The sequence below is a fragment of the Sapajus apella genome, unplaced genomic scaffold (assembly GCF_009761245.1).
Source record: "Sapajus apella isolate SASKATOON/1434 unplaced genomic scaffold, GSC_monkey_1.0 scaffold85, whole genome shotgun sequence".
Classification (NCBI taxonomy): Eukaryota; Metazoa; Chordata; class Mammalia; order Primates; family Cebidae; genus Sapajus; species Sapajus apella.
Window position 1 is genome coordinate 1,287,915 of NW_022437025.1, and position 18,281 is coordinate 1,306,195.

General features: G+C 56.4%; 1 protein-coding gene across 4 annotated transcripts in view; it reads left to right on the top strand.

Moving 5' to 3' along the window:
* UVSSA (UV stimulated scaffold protein A) overlaps nt 1–13,968 on the top strand; it is a 39,587-nt gene extending 25,619 nt beyond the window's left edge. For all 4 annotated transcript variants that reach the window (XM_032253898.1, XM_032253896.1, XM_032253899.1 and 1 more), the window contains exons 9-14: nt 2,909–3,053; nt 3,577–3,711; nt 7,762–7,945; nt 8,557–8,665; nt 11,381–11,555; nt 13,442–13,968. In XM_032253898.1, the coding sequence (XP_032109789.1) occupies nt 2,909–3,053; nt 3,577–3,711; nt 7,762–7,945; nt 8,557–8,665; nt 11,381–11,555; nt 13,442–13,535 (842 nt within the window). In that variant the 3' untranslated portion in view covers nt 13,536–13,968. The remainder of the gene's footprint in view (nt 1–2,908; nt 3,054–3,576; nt 3,712–7,761; nt 7,946–8,556; nt 8,666–11,380; nt 11,556–13,441) is intronic.
* The last annotated feature ends 4,313 nt before the right edge of the window (nt 13,969–18,281 follow it).

An 18,281-nucleotide genomic window follows, 5' to 3' on the forward strand; every position in this document is an offset into this window, starting at 1 on the left:
TCTCAGGGCATCTCAGGGCGCTCACCTCCGGCGTCTCAGGGCGCTCACCTCCGGTGTCTCAGGGCATCTCAGGGCGCTCACCTCCGGCGTCTCAGGGTGCTCACCGCCCGCGTCCTCTGCACTCACCTCCCGCGTCTCTGCACTCACCTCCTGTGTCTCTGCACTCACCCTCCCGTGTCTCTGCACTCACCTCCCTGCACTCACCTCCCGCGTCTCTGCACTCACCTCCCGCGTCTCTGCACTCACCCCCCCGTGTCTCTGCACTCACTTCCCTGCACTCACCTCCCACGTCTCTGCACTTACCTCCCTGCACTCACCTCCCTGCGCTCACCTCCCGCGTCTCTGCACTCACCTCCCGCGTCTCTGCACTCACCTCCCTGCGCTCACCTCCCGCGTCTCTGCACTCACCTCCCTGCGCTCACCTCCCGTGCCTCTGCACTCACACTCACCTCCCACATCTTGCGTCTCCAGGCGCTCACCTCCCAGGTCTCACTTCCTGCGTCTTTGTCTCACCTCGCACAACTCAACTCTGCACTCACCTCCCGTGTCTCAGGACACTCATGGCCTCCCACCTCGCCTCTGGCGGAGTCTCAGTGCTCACTGCCCATGTCTTGCTCCACCCCCCTGTACTTCCTTTTCTTTCTGATTACTGGGTCTAAAGGTGTTTTCAAAGCAGATCTCGATGTGGCAAACCTCAAAAGGACTTGTCTCCACGAGGTCATCGTCCTCCACCTGCACAAGAAATGATCGTTTAGTGGACTATAAAACTCTGAGCTTGAAACTTCTCCTTCAGCACTTCCAAAGTGACCGTCTAAGATCTTGCATTCATGGTTGCTGTTGAAAATGCTGGTGTCAATAGAATTTTTATTTCTTTGAAAGTATCAGCTGAGTTACACGACCACAAGGCCCCACCGTAGGCCATCTGTAAGCTAAGGAAAAAGGAGAACCAGTCAGAGTCTCAAAACTGAAGCACTGGGAGTATGAGAAAGACGTGGGCTGGGAGGCGAGGCCTGTCTCTTCTTTTCACGTTTTTCTGCTGCTTTACATTTGCTGCAGCTGACTAGATGATGCCCACCCAATTAAGGGTGGTCTGCCTTCCCCAGCCCACTGACTCAAATGCTAATCTCCTTTGGCAGGACCCTCCCTGACACAGCTTCAGTCCAGTCAAGTTGCAGTTCCTGGGCTGTAATGTGCTTAGGTTTTCCTGTATTGCCTCCAAGCAACACCTTCACTCAGGATTGACACTTTGTATCCAAATCAAGCTGACCTCTGGGTTTTAACCATGTGTTTTTGCTCTCTCTGTTGACTCTGAGTGAGCCTTCTAATTCCAGAAAAATGTGGCTCATTGTTTCTCAGCTGTTTTCTGCACTCCAATTGTTTCTCTCCTGCTGGAGTTTGAGGAGAGACGAGGATGCTGATAACGTGCGTGCCCCCTCAGCCCTCAGAGCTCTGGACAGAGTCCTCTGTGCTCCCTCCCTCAAGCTGTCCGCGGCCAGCTGCATCTCACTCCCATCCAGCAAGTCCTCTGCACCTGCTACTTTTTCTTGCCCTTTGTCTTTGGCAGAGGTGTCTTCAGGGTCCCTTCCCATTTCCTGGCCTCTCGCTCTGTCTCTGCAGTGTCCGTAGTTCCTGGGGAGTGTGGCATGGGCTGCGAGCCTCCTCGCCCGGGCTGCCTGTGGATTCCGCCACAGCCAGGACGCCTTGCTCGGCCATTTTCTGTCTTCAGAAGCCTGGCTTCCCTACGGTCCAGGTTCCTCTCGGGTCTTGAGCCCCTTCTTACCGGCAGGCCCACGGGAGGAAGGGCTCAAGTAAGGCGGTAGTTGCTCCTGCAGCAGGTTTGGGGAGGTGGGTGATGCCCTTTGTCCTCATCCATAGGCTGCCTGGCACCTCCTGTGCCCTCTGCCATCTCGATGCCCCGGGACACCAGCTTAGCCTCTGGGGAGTACAGGCACCTGCCCTGACCGAACGGTGCCATCACGGTCAGGGTGAGCCCCACGGGGCAGCCTGAGAACCAAGTCCAGGCCATGGCACAGGAGGAGGCGAGAAGCAGGTCAGGGCCCAGCAGTGTTGGAGAATCTCCTTGTCCACCTCGGGGACTTTGGGTGCATGCTGGGCTGCGGAGGCTGGTGGCCTTGTCCCTGTCATCTCTGTGGGGGTGGAGATGCGGCCATAGCCTTGTCTTGCTAGTGGCAGGGTGGGCCGTCTGCAGGGGGCACTCTGGACAGCATCATGCTTGTTGGAGCTCAGCCTCTGCTTGGCAGCCGGTAGGAGGGAGTTGCCAGGGCCAGGGCCATGGTCCAGCGGCCCCCGTGGTTCTCATAGGCACCTGCTGAAGCTGTGGCGCAGCCCCAGACATTTCTTCGGGGACACAGGCTGGAATCCCCGCTAATCTTAGATTTTACCTCGGTGCAAGATGTGGGTTGGAACCCTGTCTGGAGGTGCACACCTCTTCCTCTTTGAGGACCAAGTGGCTGCCACCTCGGGCCTGGGGACTGGGGAGGCCTGCAGGCTGCCTGCATTTCACCACCAGAGCCTGAGCTGCTGGGGCTGTGGGCACAGGGTGCAGGGTGGCCTGGGCTCTGACTGCTGCCCAGCTCCTGGACAGCCTGGTGAATCCGTCTTCTCAGGCTGGCACTTTTGCAAAGCCAGGCAGCACAGTGTGTAAACAGTGTGGCCTCTAGCCGGGACTGCCAGAGCCCTTGCCACTCGCTGTGTTCTGCAGAGCGTGGCTTGAGCTGCTCTGTGCCTCACCCTTGCCCATGAGGTCAGATAGCGGGTCCCAGCTCAGGACCGTGGGAAGATGGAGCGAGCGTGCTGACGTGTAGGTGTGTCCTCTCTGCTCAGTCTGGCGGGATGTGCCTAGCGAGTTGTGGGGGTGGTGGCAGGAGTTGACACATGTTTGTTTCAGGGCTGGAGGTGACGCCCGAGAAGGACCCGGCTGCACGGGGCTTGCGGATGAGGATGAGGAGGGACGAGGAGGCGTCGGACCCCACCTCTGCAGCTGCTCAGTTGCGGTGGCTCCAGGACCACTTGCCCCGACCCTCGTCTGCCAGGTGACTCCCAATGTCCTATGTGCTAAGCCCCCTGCCCGGCACTGCCACAACTCCTGTCCAGAGCACCGGCCGGCCCCAATAGGCTGCTAAGGGCCTTCTCTGGCTGTCTTGGCGGAAGCCTGGAGTCTGCACCCTGACTGGGCGAGCAGTACTGGTGCCGTGTTTGGGCTTGTCAGTGCCAGCATCAGCTGGAGCCTGGGTGGGGCTGAGCCAACAGATACCCTTCCCCTTCCAGGCACTGCTCGTGCCTCTGAGAGGCGTCCCCAGGGCTGGGGTTTGAGAGGCAGATGTCAGCTCACCCCTGTACCAGGGTGAAGGACTGCAGACCAGAGGCCCACAGTTGGCTAGGGCCCACAGCTTCTCACAGGACCTCCGTAGTGGCTCTGAAGCCCAGGCCCTGTGCGGGCGGAAGCCACTGCTCATGTGAGCGAACCCGAGGCCCCAGCCGTGCTGTGGGGGTGGGGAGGCAGAGGCAGGTGGCTGCAGCACACGTGTAGTCAGCACGTCCCGTCTGCTCCTGTAGCCCCTCCGGAGTGTTGCTGGAGCCAGAGGAGGCCCAGAAGCTGGCGGCAGAGCGGGCCCGGGCGCCTGTGGTGCCCTACGGCGTGGACCTGCACTACTGGGGCCAGGAGCTGCCCACAGCCGGGAAGATCCTCAAGTGAGTCCCCGGGCGTCTGAAGTTGACCAGGGCACACAGCCAGGGCCCCTGCCTGGGGAGGGTGCTGCCAGCTTGCCAGGCCTCCCTGGTTTAGAGGAAGCTGTCCCCGCCGTCCAGCTCTGCCTACCTTCCGGGTGCCTAAAGGGACACGGGTGGGCCTCCCCTGCTGAGCTGGCTTGTGGAGCCCAGTAGGGCTTTTCTGAGCCTTTCTGCTGCTGTGTCAGGGCATCCCTGGAGCTTGGGTGTTATCCTGCAGGAACAGCCGGATGAGAAGCCACTCCCCTAAAGGCGGCCCCAGGGCCTGCGCTGTGTGTCCCACTTCACCACCGCACAGCTGCCGACGCTGGGGCTTCCTGCCGCACCAGGGCTGCTTGTGGTGACTCTGTGCCCACACCTCAGATGGGGGTGCTGCAAGGAGCCTCAGGAAGCTGCCCTCTTTGCCCGCTTCCCCCTCGGCACCCCCCACCGCACTGGCCTCTTCTCTGGGGAGCTGCAGCAGAAGGGGGTACACAGGAATCATCTGCTTAAGTCTGGGCTGCTGGGCCTCAAGGGCCACCTGAGTAGTCCAGCCCCTGCCAGACCTCACTGGCATGGCTATCGGGGGAGCAGGGCCCCTGCCGCCTCCTCAGCTCCCACCCCAGGACAGTTCTACACACGGGAGGTGAGCCTGCTCCTGCACCCCCCCAGGTGAGCCCATGTCCCTTAGGGGACAGAAGTGGTGGGTACCCCAGCCTCTCACCAGTCCTTGCCATCAAGACCCAGGGCCAGTGTGACACAGGCAGAGGCTGGCTTTTGATGCAGGGAATATTGCTGTCCCCACAGCACCTGTGATGGCTCAGCTTGAAGGGCTGGGCTCCATGTGCAAACACCGTAAACACACAAGCTAATGCTGTGGGGTCTGCAGGGCTGGGAAGCGCACCGTGATGTGGGAACATCTCATCTTTGTGAGGCACCGACCTCAGAATCTCTGGAGAGAGTGGGGGCAGGGACAGGGAGCATGCAAGGGTCCTCGGGCAGCCTGAGGAGCCCTGTGTGTCCAGGGCAGCCACCGCCTCTTCCTGGACACCCAGCAATGGGCCCCAAGTACCTGTCTGTCCTGGTGCGTCGTCCACCACTGCTTGTTCCCTGGTTTCTGCTGGGCTCGCTCACGCGGACAGGACAGTAAGAGAGGCAGACTCTGGCCTCATTCCGCAGGACTAAGATCTCAGGGCCCTGTCCTCGGGGCTGCAGAGACGCTGCCCATAGTGGGGGCCAGATTGTGGCAGTGCAGGGAGGGAGGGGCTGGGCAAGTAGGAAGTAACAGCCATCCCTGCCACACTTTGCCACCAGGGATGCCCCAAGGCCAGCACTTGGTTTCTGAGCCTGGCAGGTGATGCCTGGCAAAGCTTCCACCTAGAAGCAGACGCCCCTCTTATGCCTGCCTGGCCTGGCCCCAGTACCCCGGACTTTGCCCTGAGCCCCTGGGCAGTTGCGCCAGGTGAGAAACCTGAACAGCTTCCGGGTGAGGACCCGGTTAGTCCTGGATTGCACCAGGACCCTGCTGGGCAGGCCTGGCTTCGCGCTGCACCTGCATGGCCTGTCAACACCACCCACCTGGTGCTGCGAGCTCACGGTTTCACGTTTCCCCCACCTGCCCACAGACCTGTGCGGGGCCAGCTTGATGGTCGCCTGCACATGGGAATGGCCCAGGCTGGGGAAGGGCCCATGTCAGCTTCGTGGGTGGGGGTGTGTGGCTGGTGCAGGAGACACCACCTGGGTGTCGCGTGTGCTCACAGCCAGTTGAGGGCCACACTCCTGGCTGGCCCCTAGCCAGGATGGCAGAGGCTGCTCACACCATATTCCATCACCAAGAGGAGGGGTCCTGCCCTTCAGCTCTCAGCCCCATCTGGGGACGTCAGAAAGCCTGGGCTTATCCCTTTCATTCAGGGGTAAGACAGTGCAGCTCTGGGAGGCCAGGGCTGAGCCAATCTGTGGCGGGTGGCCGGGCTGACGGGACTGGCACCCCCAGGCCCTGGAAACAGCTCTTTCCCCACAGCCTGTGGAAAGACCCCTCCCTTCGAGGCCTGGTACACAGGAGGCCGTGGTCCCGGCTGGGTGTGGTACTTAGGCCTGGAATCCCAGCACCGTGGGAGGCCGAGGCGGGCGGGTCACCTGAGGCCAGGAGTTTTGAGATAAGCCTGGCCAACGTGGCCAAAATCCCTTCTCTACTAAAAATACAAAAATTAGCTGGGCGGGGTGGTGTGTACATGTAATCCCAGCCACTCGGGAGGCTGAGGCAGAAGAATCACTTGAACCTGGGAGGTGGAGGTTGCAGTGAGCTAAGATCGAGCCATTGCACTCCAGCCTGAGTGACAGAACAAAGTACTGTCTCAAAAAAAAAAAAAAGAAGGCTGGGCCAGGCGCAGTGGCTCACACTTTTAATCCCAGCACTTTGGGAGACTGAAGTGGGCAGATCACCTGAAGTCGGGAGTTTGAGACCAGCCTGACCAATGTGGAGAAACCCTGTCTCTACTAAAAATACAAAATTAGCCAGGCGTAGTGTCACATTGCTGTAATCCCAGCTACTCATGAGGCTGAGGCAGAATTGCTTGAACTTGGAAGGCCAAGGTTGCAGTGAGCTGAGATCACGCCACTGCACTCCAGCCTGGGCAACAAGAGTGAAACTCCGTCTCAGGAAAAAAAAAAAAAAAAAAAAAGGCTGCTGGGCCTTGGCGAAGGCGTGCAGAGGGGAGTATCCCTGCTCCTGGACAGGTAGGAAGCGGTGGAGCCTGTGGTGTGCTGGCTCCTAAGTGTCCCCTCTGCGACCCACAGGGCGTTTCGTCCTGTCGGAGTTCTGGGTGGCGGAACTTGTCACTGCTTCTCATACAGGGCGTCTCCTGGTGTGGCAGGGGGCGTTTGGCCCAGTGGTCAGTCACCCTCGGGGAGCCACATGTATCCTTGACTATGGGGCACATGGCCAGGTGCTTCTCATCCTGCTGGGGCTCTGCCCAAGATGCCTCTCCCTGTAGTGGGGCCAAGGCCCTGGGTGGCACGTGCCTGCATTCCCACTCGCTAACTGCCTGAAGGCCCTGCAAGCGTGAGACCCCCTTATCCCAACCCAGCCTCACCCCAGACCAAGGTGGAGGCAGAAGTGAGGTCCAGTGGCCCCGGAGCAGAGCCTCCTTCTCCCTAGCATGGGCTGTGCCTTGGGCTGTGCTGCTGTCTGCCAGCCCAGGGCAAGGGCGGGGATACTGGGCTCTAATCCTCCAGCACCCTTGGGCATAGAGCGTGGGAACCTGGGAGCCATGGGCAGAGCCAGCGGTCACCTTGTCAGGAGGCAGCGGGCAGTCTTATCACTGGGAGCCCTTGGCACTGCCCATCTGTCCTCCCCAGTTCCTGCTGGCCCCAAGCGTGGCTGTGTACCCTGGAAGGAGGCCTGGTGGTGGCACAGGGGCACCTGGGTCTGTGTGAGGGCCCCTCAGTCACTTCTCCCCTGCCTAGGCATTCAGGTGGGCGGGGGTGGAGTCCTCTACTGCCAGCATGCCCAGCTCCCCATTCTGTGGCATCGCAGGAAAGCGTCTTCAAACAGGCTGATGACAACAGCAGAGCATGGGCCTGGACACACCTGGGAGGCCTGGGAAACCCGGGACAGTGGAGTCCAGTCCCCAGCGCCCGGCCCTCTGTGCTACCAAGGGCTGAGTAGTCTGTGCTCTTTCCCCTGGGTGCGCTGCCGCCCTGTCTTCACGCCCCTGTGGTGGAAGGACGACCTTCCTGTGGACGTCCTGTCAGCCCTCAATGTCATGCCTCAGGGCCCAGTGACCGCCACCCTTGTGCTACAGGGAGAGCCCCTCCAGCAGGTGGCAGTTGCCCCCATGGATTGAGGCTGGTTCATGCAAAGTCAGAATTCAGACCCACGTGGGAGTGACTGTTCTGCTTCCGGGTGGTGCTCTCCGAAGCATTGGGGTGGCTGGGCTGTAGTGGTGTTTGGCCATCCCCTACGCCTACACCACCCCAGCCACGCTCTTCTGGGGTCCCTGCAGATGCGGTGAGGATCTCTGGCTCTCTCTGCAGGTCTGACTCCCAGCACCGCTTCTGGAAGCCCAGCGAGGTAGAGGAGGAAGTGGTCAACGCCGACGTCTCCGAGATGCTCCGTAGCCGCCACATCACTTTTGCAGGGACGTTCAAGCCAGTGCAGCACCGGTGCCGCGCCCTGAGGCCAGACGGTCGGCTCTGTGAGCGCCAAGACCGGCTGAAGGTGAGACCAGGGCCTGAGGGCGGGGTGGGGGGGGGGTCTGGGGGAAGCAGGGTGGGCAGCCAGAGGGGTGCCGAGCCCCTCCTGCCCCGGCCCTGGGTCAGGATGCTTGTGAGTACTGGGAATCCCATGGAAGGGGCTGGTCCATGGTGGGCAGAAACTACTTCGTTGTGGCTGTCAGAAGACGGTGTCCAGAGGCTCCTGACCAGGACCCTTTAGCCCAACAGCTGGGCACGTGGCTTGGCTAACTCTCCAGGGGCCAAGACGCACGGTGTCCTCCATGGTTGCAGCCCAGGTCTGTGCAGGGCTGGGCTCCTCAGAAGCGAGGAGAGGCTGGGGGGCCAGAGCAGTTTCCAGCCTGGCAACTGGGCATGGTGCAGGGAGGTAGTCACTATGGCTAGGCTGGTGTGAGGGAGGACAGAGCCACCTCCCTGTCCCTGTGGTGCTCAGGATGCCCTCCCCTGAGGGGTGTGCGATTCCGGTGTTATGCACACTTTGGCCCTAAGAGGCCACCCTCCCTGGTAGCTGTTTGTGCTTGAAGGGGGCGGTGGTCAAGGCGAGCGGAACCCCCTCCTCCCCCTCCCGCTCACAGCCACTGTGTCCTTGCTCTGCAGTGCCCTTTCCATGGCAAGATCATTCCGAGGGACGACGAGGGACGGCCGCTCGACCCGGAGGAGAGGGCCCGGGAGCAGCAGCAGCAGCGGCAAAAGCAGGAGCGCCCGGGTATGTCTGGGCAGGTGGGCGGGGTGGGCGCCACGGGAGGCACTGCCTCCGGCTGCCCGGGTTGTGTCTGCGGAGTCACGGAGCACCTGCTCTGCCAGCGTGGTCTGCGGTGCTTACACAATCCTCAGTCCTAGTTGGTAGAATCCGGAGGGGTGCTGACCAAGCGTCCTGGGTTTGGGGGTTCCAGGGGATGCTCCAGCTTAAGGGGGAGTCACATGTTCATGAGACCCCGACCAGGAGGTGGGCACCCAGGGCCCCGAAGCCACAGGTGCCGTCTGTGTGGCTGGGTTCTGCTTCCTCGTCGTGTGTTCAGGCAGGTGAAGGCCTCGAGGCAAGAGAAGTGATCACACTGAGCCCAGAGTGCCTTCCAGGAAGCCCTCTGGCCTCCGCAGTGCCCTGCACCTGCCTCGGTGTGCAGGTTGCCACAGCTCTGTCTAGGCCCTTGCTGTGGTGGCAGGAGTGCAGGTGCCAGAGGCCCTGGACAGCAAGCCCACTGTGGAGCAGCACTGCCCCAACAGCGGGGCCCATGCGCCCGCCCTGCCTCACCCTGGCAGAGGTGCGTATCTGCTTTCCAGGGAAGGTTGGTTTTTGGAGGTCCTGGCAGCCTCGGGCTCCCTCTCTCTTACTTTTTAAATCTTATTTTAACTCTTAAATTTTATTTTTTATTTTTTTGGAGGCAGGGTCTCTCTATTCATCCAGGCTGGAGTGCAGTGGCGCAATTATGGCCTCCCAGGTTTGAGCGATCCTCCTGCCTCAGCTTCCTGAGTAGCTGAAATTACATGCCACCATGCCTAATTTTTGTATTTTTATTTTAGTAGAGGTGGGATGGCGCCGTATTGCCCAGGCTGGTCTTGAACTCTTGGTCTTGGGCGATTCTCCTGCCTCAGCCTCCCACAATGCTGGGAGTACAGGTGTGAGCCCCCCCTGCTACACAGCCTTGCTCCTTTTTGGAGTGACAGCGCCTGAGGCCTGGACCTGGCCCAAAGCGGGGGTCACACCTTGTCTTGAAGAGCAGTGCTGGGGCCCAGCGTCCCTTCCAGGCTGTCTCTGCCATGGCTTCTGGCATCTTGCTCTCCAGTCATGAGAGGCAGGTGTTGAATGCAGCCTGACGCCCAGAGGCAGCGGCTTGGCCTGGGCGCTGGGGAGGGGCCTGACCTGCTAATCTCCAGGCCAGGCCTTCCCTGGTGGCCCACACTCAGGAGCAAATTAAGTGCCTATTTTTTGTGTCAACCCTGAAGAGTATCTGGTTTTCCAGCCCTTGGTGACTTGTTAACAAACAGGTATCAGGCCGCGGGCTGCGGCCGGCGCTGGCCAGTCAGATGTGAAATAGCATCTCTTTACTAACTACAGTATTGATCCCCGCCTCCCTTGCGCACGGGGCAATTTTCCTTTCCCTGGCGCTAACCTCAGTGACAATGTGCGTGGTGCTGCAGGCCCGTCAGCGCCCAGGAAGGCCGTGCGGCCCCAGCATCTATTGATTTTCCTCAAAGGCTTTTAAATTGCTCCTTCATTTCACTGAGACGCTCGCTCCATCTCTACTGGGTGCCGGCGCTTTTTCGTTGTGTTTAAACAATTGCTCCATTCACTGGGTTCCTAAACTGTGACGCCTTCTTATTACTGGGAGATAAACTGTTTGGACGGTTTTCCTTAATCTTGGATTAATCGTTCCTGTATCTGAATTGTGGGCCCCGTATTCCTTCACTTCAAAGAATCCGCTTGGGGAGGCCAGGCCATCCATCTGAGGCACAGGTATCCTTCTGGGGATGTGCCCCTGTGGCCTGGCCCCACTGGCCCAGCTCGTGGGGTCCTGTCTGCAGGGTGCCTCAGACCATCAGTGCCTAGCCCCCTTTCTGTGAGCCAGGGTTGTCTGTAAGTCCCTCTGCCATCATGATCCTGTCAGGGGTGGCCTTCCTGAGCCCGACCAGCACGACACCTGGTGGATGCCCACCACTGCCTTGTATGAGGAACCCCACAGGAAGCCTGGGCCTCCGAACCTCGAGGGCCTTGGTGCCGCTATGTGGTGGGTGCTCTCAGCCTGCAAGGCTGCTCAGTGGGCTGGGGACATTTGTGTCCCCTCACTGCCACAGGGCCTCAAGCAGACAGTGCCTGGCTTGCTTGGGAAGGGCAGTTCCATCTAGGAGAGCCCACTAGGCATTTCGAGGCCCACGGCCAGGTCATCTTGAGACCAAGTGGAAAGAAAAGCTCTTTGCCGACCGTCATGCTCGGCCCAGCTCTGCCACATGCACCTCCCCAGCAGCAGGCGTGTCCAGCAGGGCCACAGTTGGCCCAGCGGCGCGCAGTCCAGCCTGCAGGCAGGGAAGGAGCTTTCGTATGGCGCCAACCCTCCGACTGCTGGCCTTGGGTGCCTTCCAGCCTTGGAGGTCCATAGGTCCATGGCCCTAGGACTGACCTCTGGGCCCAGGCCCAGCTCCCACCTCTGTGGGCTGCAGGGGCCTGTGGGGGTGCAGGGCGGTGGGAACTAGCTCTGTGCCACCTTCACTGCACGGTGGCCTGCGTGCCTGCCCTCCTCAGCCTGCTGCTTAGGGAATGCGAGTTGCCAGCACAGAGCATCCTCTCGGGCCCACTGGTGCCAGGGTATGGGCATGGGCAAGCTGGCCTGGCCCCCCATCAGAACAAGACCAAGAGCCCTACTGGGTGCCTCAAGACTCTGGCTGGTGCTAGGCATCTCCTGAAGTTCTTGGGCTTTGTTTGCAGAATGGCAGGACCCTGAGCTGATGAGAGACGTGGAGGCAGCCACGGGGCAGGATCTCGGCTCGTCCAGGTACAGCGGGCAAGGCCGGGGGAAGAAGAAGAGGTACCCCCACCTGACCAACCTGAAGGCCCAGGCTGACACTGCCCGCGCTCGCATCGGGAGAAAGGTCTTCGCCAAGTAAGAGTGGCTACTGGGTCGCCTCCCACCACGCGGTCCCCAGAGTGAGGGTATTCGAGGGGGACCATCTGAGTTCCAGGATATTCCAGGAACCTGGGGCCTCCAGGAGCTCCCCTGCTGTGCGTTCCCCTGGGTGACCACCCGGCCTTTCCCCAGGGAGGGGCAGTGCCAGCCAGCAGGTGCAGCAGGCCGGGTCTGGTCAGGAATGCTCCTGAGTGCTCCCCGGGATAAGAGGGGCTTGACCACCAGGCACCACCATCCTCGATTCCTGGGGAAGCCGTGCCAGGACACAGGCTTCTGCTGGTGCAGAGTGAGCCCCTGATCTCGCCCTTGCCTGGCTGTGCCCCAGGTCAGCGCCTGCATATTTCTGCAGCGGTGACTTCGGGGAGGGCAGTGACTGCAAAGACTGGCAGAACAGAAGTCTACGCATCAGCCCCAGCAGAGCCCACCCTGGTGTGGCAGCTCTGAGCACTGACTCTGGGAGGCTGGCCTGGTGTCTCTGCAGCCTGGTGAGGCCTTGGCAGGGCCAGAGTGCGAAGCCCCCCAGCCCGGCGCCCCCGTGTGCGACCTGTCTCCCGAGGCACAGCCCGGCGCCCCTGCGTGCAGCCTGTCACCTGAGGCACCAGCCACTTGCAGGGCACTGTGTTTCTCTCTTCTCATTGCCTTGCTTTCCTGGAGAAAATTGAGAGTGCTTGTTTAGAAGCACCTGAGACTGTTGAGCCCCTCCCGAAGCTGTGCCAAGTCCCTGCTGGCGCAGGTTTGTCTGGAAGTGCCAATATGGTGGCCCCCACCCGTCGCCATCCCAGAGACCACTCTTGGACACACGTGGAAGGTGCTAAGTGCAGGGAGCAGAAGAGGCGCCTCCTGGCCAGCATGACCGTGCACCCTCCTGAGTGGGCTCGGGAGGGTGGGGAGGTGCCTTCACCACACCCAGACAGCTTCCCCTGGGCTGGTGGGCAGTGCATCCACAGTCTTGCTTGGGTGGGGCAGCGGTGCTGGTGTGGGCTGCAGAGAGGCTGACTGGGGCCCCTGGCACAGGGCTGCACCCATCATGTCTGCCAGCCATCCAGGGTGCTTGGCCCCTGGTAGCTCAGGGTGAGGCTGTTTTCCTGTGGCTCAGCAGGGGCAGAGGCAAGCCTGTGTGCTGACGCCCAGGAGGAAGAGTAGCCAAGGGTCCTGTGCTGGGCTCCTCGTGACTCATGGGGACAGCGAAGCCCATGGCAGGAGCTGGCTTTTCACAGTAGCTGTGTAGCCCAAAGCCCTCCCTGCAGAAAGGACCCAGGGTGACCGCAGGGTGAACCCTGCCTTGAGGGGCCCCATAGCAGTTCCTGGCAGTCCCACAGGGGCTGCAGTTGAGTGGCAGCATAGCCACATTGTGGCCTCAGGCCCTGCTGGCTCCAGACCCTTGTGCGCCACAGCACCTGAGCTGCCCACACAACACACCTTGTCCCGCGCCTTCCCTGTCGCAGCCATGGCCCCGCGTTTCCAACCCATGTGTGCAGCAGCGGGCAGGGCTGCCCTGACACCTCCTGGCTGCATCTCCTGCAGTGCCGCTCCCCGGGAGGCCAAGGGGGCCCTCATCCTGGAGTATGGGAGGCCACGGGAGAAGTGCCAAGGTGGGGTGGGGCCACCTTCACCATGCAGAACCACCCACCTCAGACCCCGGCACTGGGACCTGGGGTGGCCCTTTCCAAGCCTGTCTGTCTTGGGACAGGCCAAGGGACCAGTGACCATCTGTCTCTGAAGGTGGCAGCTGCAGGAAGTCTGTCAGTGTCTGAGGGCAGTCCCCGCCCCAGGACCAGTGCTTAACCCTGATGACTCCCCTACTGGGAGCCCAGGCCCCTGGGGGAACCTCCCAGGTCACATGTTACCTCTTTTTCCCACAGGGCAGCTGTCCGGAGGGTAGTTGCAGCCATGAACCGGATGGACCAGAAGAAGCACGAGAAGTTTTCAAACCAGTTCAACTATGCACTGAATTAGAGAGCTGGGCCCAGGGCACCCTCAGCACCTCTTCTCCCTCTGCCAGTGCCTTAGGACACCAGAGTGGGCATGGGTCTGGGCAGTGACCATGCTTTGTCTATTACTGTGTTTGATGTAAAGAAGTGGTATTAAAATGCCCTGAAGGTGGGGCTCTCTGCTGCTGTGGGGTCCAGCACCATCTGCTGACGGGTCTGGCCTTGCAGAAGAGGCCCTTGAGCCTGGAGATGTGAACCTGGGCAGTGAGCCTGTTCCCAGAGGGCGCCCAAGAGTTCTTGTGGGGCCAGTGCCTGTGGTGGGGCAGAAAGTGCGCGCAGCTGTGCCTTCAGAGCCCGCATGCCCAGCCAGGAGGCCACCGCTCAGAGGAGCTCTGAGGAAGCCCACTTCTGTGCAAATGCTGTTTTTAACGCAAACACCAAGGCTAGGAAACCATTCACTCACCTGCTTCTGTTTCTGGTTGTGCCTTTTCATACAATGTGTGGTCTTTTGTGTGCTAAAGACTGATACTGAGCATGTTCTCACGTGCCTCCTGGCCACTCATGTCTTCTTTGGAGAGGAGCCTATTCAAATCTTTTTCCTATTTGTAATTGAATTGTCTGTCTTGAGTTGTAACAGTTTTTTTTTTTTTTTTTTTTCTTTTAGAGATGGGCTTTCACCCTTACCCAGGCTGAGTGCAGTGGTACAGTCATAGCTCACTGCAACCACAGACTCCTGGGCTCAAGCCATCCTCCCTCATCAGCCTCCCAAGTAGCTGGGACTACAGGCACACGCCACAACACTTGGCTAATTTTTTAAATTTTTTGTAGAGAGGAGGTCTCACTGTGTTGCCCAGTGTGGTCTCAAACTCCTAGCCTCAAGCGATCCTCCTGCTTCAGTCTCCCAAATGGTTGGGATTGCAGGCATGAGCCACCGCCCCGGCCACGAGTTCTGTATATCATGAATACTAGATCCTCATGATTCGCACAAACTTTCTTCCATACTGTCATTTCACTTTCTGGATAGTGTCCACTGAAGCACAAAAGTTAATTTTGATGAAGTCCAGCAGTTTGATCTGTTTTTTTTCTTTTGTTGCTTGTGTTTTTACTGTCACATCTCAGCAGCCATTGCCCAATCCGGAATCAGAGATTTGCACCTGGCTTCTAAGAAGCATGTATAATTTCAGCTCTTAGGTGTCGATCTTGGCCCGCTGTGAATTAGGCTTTGTGTGTGGTGTAAGAGCCCATATTCTTCTGCATGTGGATATCCCACATGCACCGTTCGTTGGAAACATTATTTTTCCCTATTGAATTATTTTGGCACCCTTATTGATAATCACTTGACCGAAAAGGTACAGGTTTATTTCTGGGCACTTTGTCCCATTGACCTGTTTAGCCTTACGCCAGCACCACAGTGCATCGGTCAGTTTTCCTTTGTTCTGTTTCAAGGTTGATTGACTACTCTGCATCCCATGCATTTCCAAATGAATTTTAGGGTCTGCTCATCAGTTTCTTAAAAAAAAAAAAAAAAAAGGCAGCTGAGATTTTGATAGGAACTGCATTAAATCTGGAGATTGCTTTGGGATGTATTGCATCTTAATGTTAAATCTTTTGAGTCATGAGCTTCTGACTATCTTTGCATTTACTTGGGTCTTTTAAAGTTGATTTCAACAGTATTTTGTTGTTTTCAGTATATAAGTCTTACACTTATTTTGTTAAATTTACTCATAAGTGTTTTATTCTTTTTGGTTTGTAACCAAAAGGATTATAAATGCAATTATAAATTATTAAAAGATTATAAATTGCATTTATAAAAGCAATTGTAAGTTTATTTTTTCTCTGAATTCCATCTTGGGACTGGTCACTGCTAATATGTAGAAGTACAACTGACTTTGTATATTGATCTTGTATCCTGCATTCCTTGCTGAACTTGTTTATTCTATTCAGTTTTGTGTTCCCTCAGATTTTCCATACACAGAATCATGTCATCTGCAAACAGCTTTCTTTCTGGTCTGGATTTCTTTTGTTTCTCTGACCTAATTGCTCTGGTTAGTACCTCCAGGACAGTGTTGAATAGATGTGGTGAGAGCAAGCATCCTTTTCTTACCCCTGATCTCAGTGGGAAGCTCTCAGTCTTTCACCCTTGAGTTTGATGCTCTCTGTCAGGTTGAAGAAGGTACATTCTGCTCCTAGCTTGTTGAGTGTTTTCGTCATAAAGGGTTGAATTTTGTCCTTTTTCTCCGTCTTTTGAAATGATAGTATGATTCTTGTCCTTTATTCTGGTGAGGTGGTATGTTACGTTGTTCTCATATGTTGAACCGACCTTGTGTTAATGGGATAAATTCTGCTTGTTCATGGTGTATGCCCTTTCTCTGTGCTGCTGGATTGCTTTGCTAGGATTTTGCGTCTGTGTTGAGGAGGGATGTTGGTCTGTACTCTTGTGATGTCCTTGTCTGGCTTTAGCCACGTCAATACTGACCTCAGAGACTGAGGTGAAAAGTGCTCCCTCCCCTCTTATTTTTTGGAAGAGCTGTGAAAGACTGTTGTTAATTATTTAAACATTTGGTGGAATTTACCGGTGAAGGCTGGACTTTTCTTTGTGGGATTGTTTTTTTTTTTCCTAATTCAGTATCTTCACTTACAGATCTGTTTAGATTTTCTGTTCCTTCTTGAGTTAGTTTCAGTAGTTTATATCTTTCTAGGAGTTTGTCCCTTTCTAGGTTATTTGTTGCAGTCTGTTTACATAAAATTGTTCATAGCATTTAAAAAATTATTTTTGGCCGGGCGCAGTGGCTCAAGCCTGTAATCCCAGCACTTTGGGAGGCCGAGGCGGGTGGATCACGAGGTCAAGAGATCGAGACCATCCTGGTCAACACGGTGAAACCCCGTCTCTACTGAAACTACAAAAAATTAGCTGGGCATGGTGGCGCGTGCCTGTAATCCCAGCTACTCAGGAGGCTGAGGCAGGAGCATTGCCTGAACCCAGGAGGCGGAGGTTGCGGTGAGCCGAGATCGCGCCATTGCACTCCAGCCTGGGCAACAAGAGCGAAACTCCATCCCAAAAAAAAAAAAAAAAAAAAAATTATTTTTAACTGACAAGGTCTCACTCCGTTGCCCAGGCTGCGGTGCAATGGTACAATCATAGCTCACTCCAACCTCAGACTTATGGGCCCAAGTGATCCTCCCACCTCAGCCTCCCCAGTAGGTAGGACCACAGGCATGCACCACCACATCCAGCTACTTTTCCTTGTCTTTGTTTGGTTTTGTTTTGTTTGAGACAGAGTCTCACACTGTCACCCAGGCTGGAGTGCACTGGCGCGACCATGGCTCACCGTAGCCTTAACCTCCCAGCTTCCTGAGTAGCTAGGACTACAGAGGCATGTCACTACGTCTGGCCAATTCTTTTAAATCTTATTTTTGGTAGAGATGGGGTCTCACCATGTTGCCCAGGCTGGTCTCGAACTCCTGGCCTCAAGAAATTTTCCCATCAGCCTCACAAAGTGCTGGGATTACAGACATGAGCTACCACACTCACCCCTAATTTTCTTTAAATTTTTTTGTAGAGATGGGATCTTGCCGTGTTGCCTGGGTTGGTCTCAAACTCCTGGCCGGAAGTAACCTTCCCACCCTGACCTCTCAGAGTGCTGGGATTGGGATGTGAGCCCCGCCGATTCAGAGTGTCTTCTGGTTTTAAGTCATTCTTCTCTCTTTCACTCCGCCTAGTCAGTCCAGCTAAAGATTTATCAATTTTGTTGATCTATTTGAAGAAACAGTTGGTTTTATTATTCCCTGTGATTTTTCCATTCTTTATTTTGTTAATTTCCACTGTGATCTTCATTATTTCCTTTGGATTGCTTTGAGTTTCATTTTCTCTTCTTTTTCTTGTTTCTTAAGATGGAAAATTGACTTATTGATTTGAAATCTTTCAGTCTAGATAGAATACAGAAACCTTTCCATTTATATAGCTATACATTTTTATCTGAGTGCTGATTTATTTCATCCCCTAAGTTTTGGTATATTACGTTTTGCGTTTTTTAAATCTCAAAGTATTTTCTGATTTCTCTGGTGATATCTTTTACCTCTTGGTTATTTAAGAGTTTGTTGTTTAATTTCCACATATTTGTGAATTTCCGAAATTTCCTTCTGTTACTGATTTCTTTTTTTGCTTTTGAGAGACAGGATCTCACTTTGTCTCCCAGGCTGGAGTGCAGTGCCATGATCACAGCTCACTGCAGCCTGACCTCCCACCTCAGCCTCCCAAGTAGCTGAGATGATAGGCATGCACCACCATGCCTGGCTAAATTTTTAAAAATTTTGTTGTAGAGACAGGGTCTGACTATGTTGCCTAGGCTGTGTGGAAATCATGGGCTCAAGCGCTCCTCCTGCTTTGGCCTCCCAGAGCATGAGCCACTGTACCTGGCCTGTTACTGATGTCTTATTTCACTCCATTGTGGCTAAAGAACATACACTGTATGATCTCCTTTCTTTTATATGTACTGAGAGTTATTTTATTGGTGTACCATATTTTCTGTCCTGGAGTACTGAAGAATCTCTCTCCTGCTTCTGTGGGGTGGTGTGTTCTGTAGATGCCTGTTAGGTCTCCTTGGTTTATGGTGGCGTTTGTCTTCTCTTCCCTTCCTGATCTTCTGTCTAGTTACGTTGGTGTTGAATGTGGCGTATTGAGCCCTTCAGTTGTGTCAGCTTTTGTTTGACACATTTCCAAGCTCTGTCAAGTGCATCCGTGTTTCCATCTGATGAACAGACTCTTTATCAT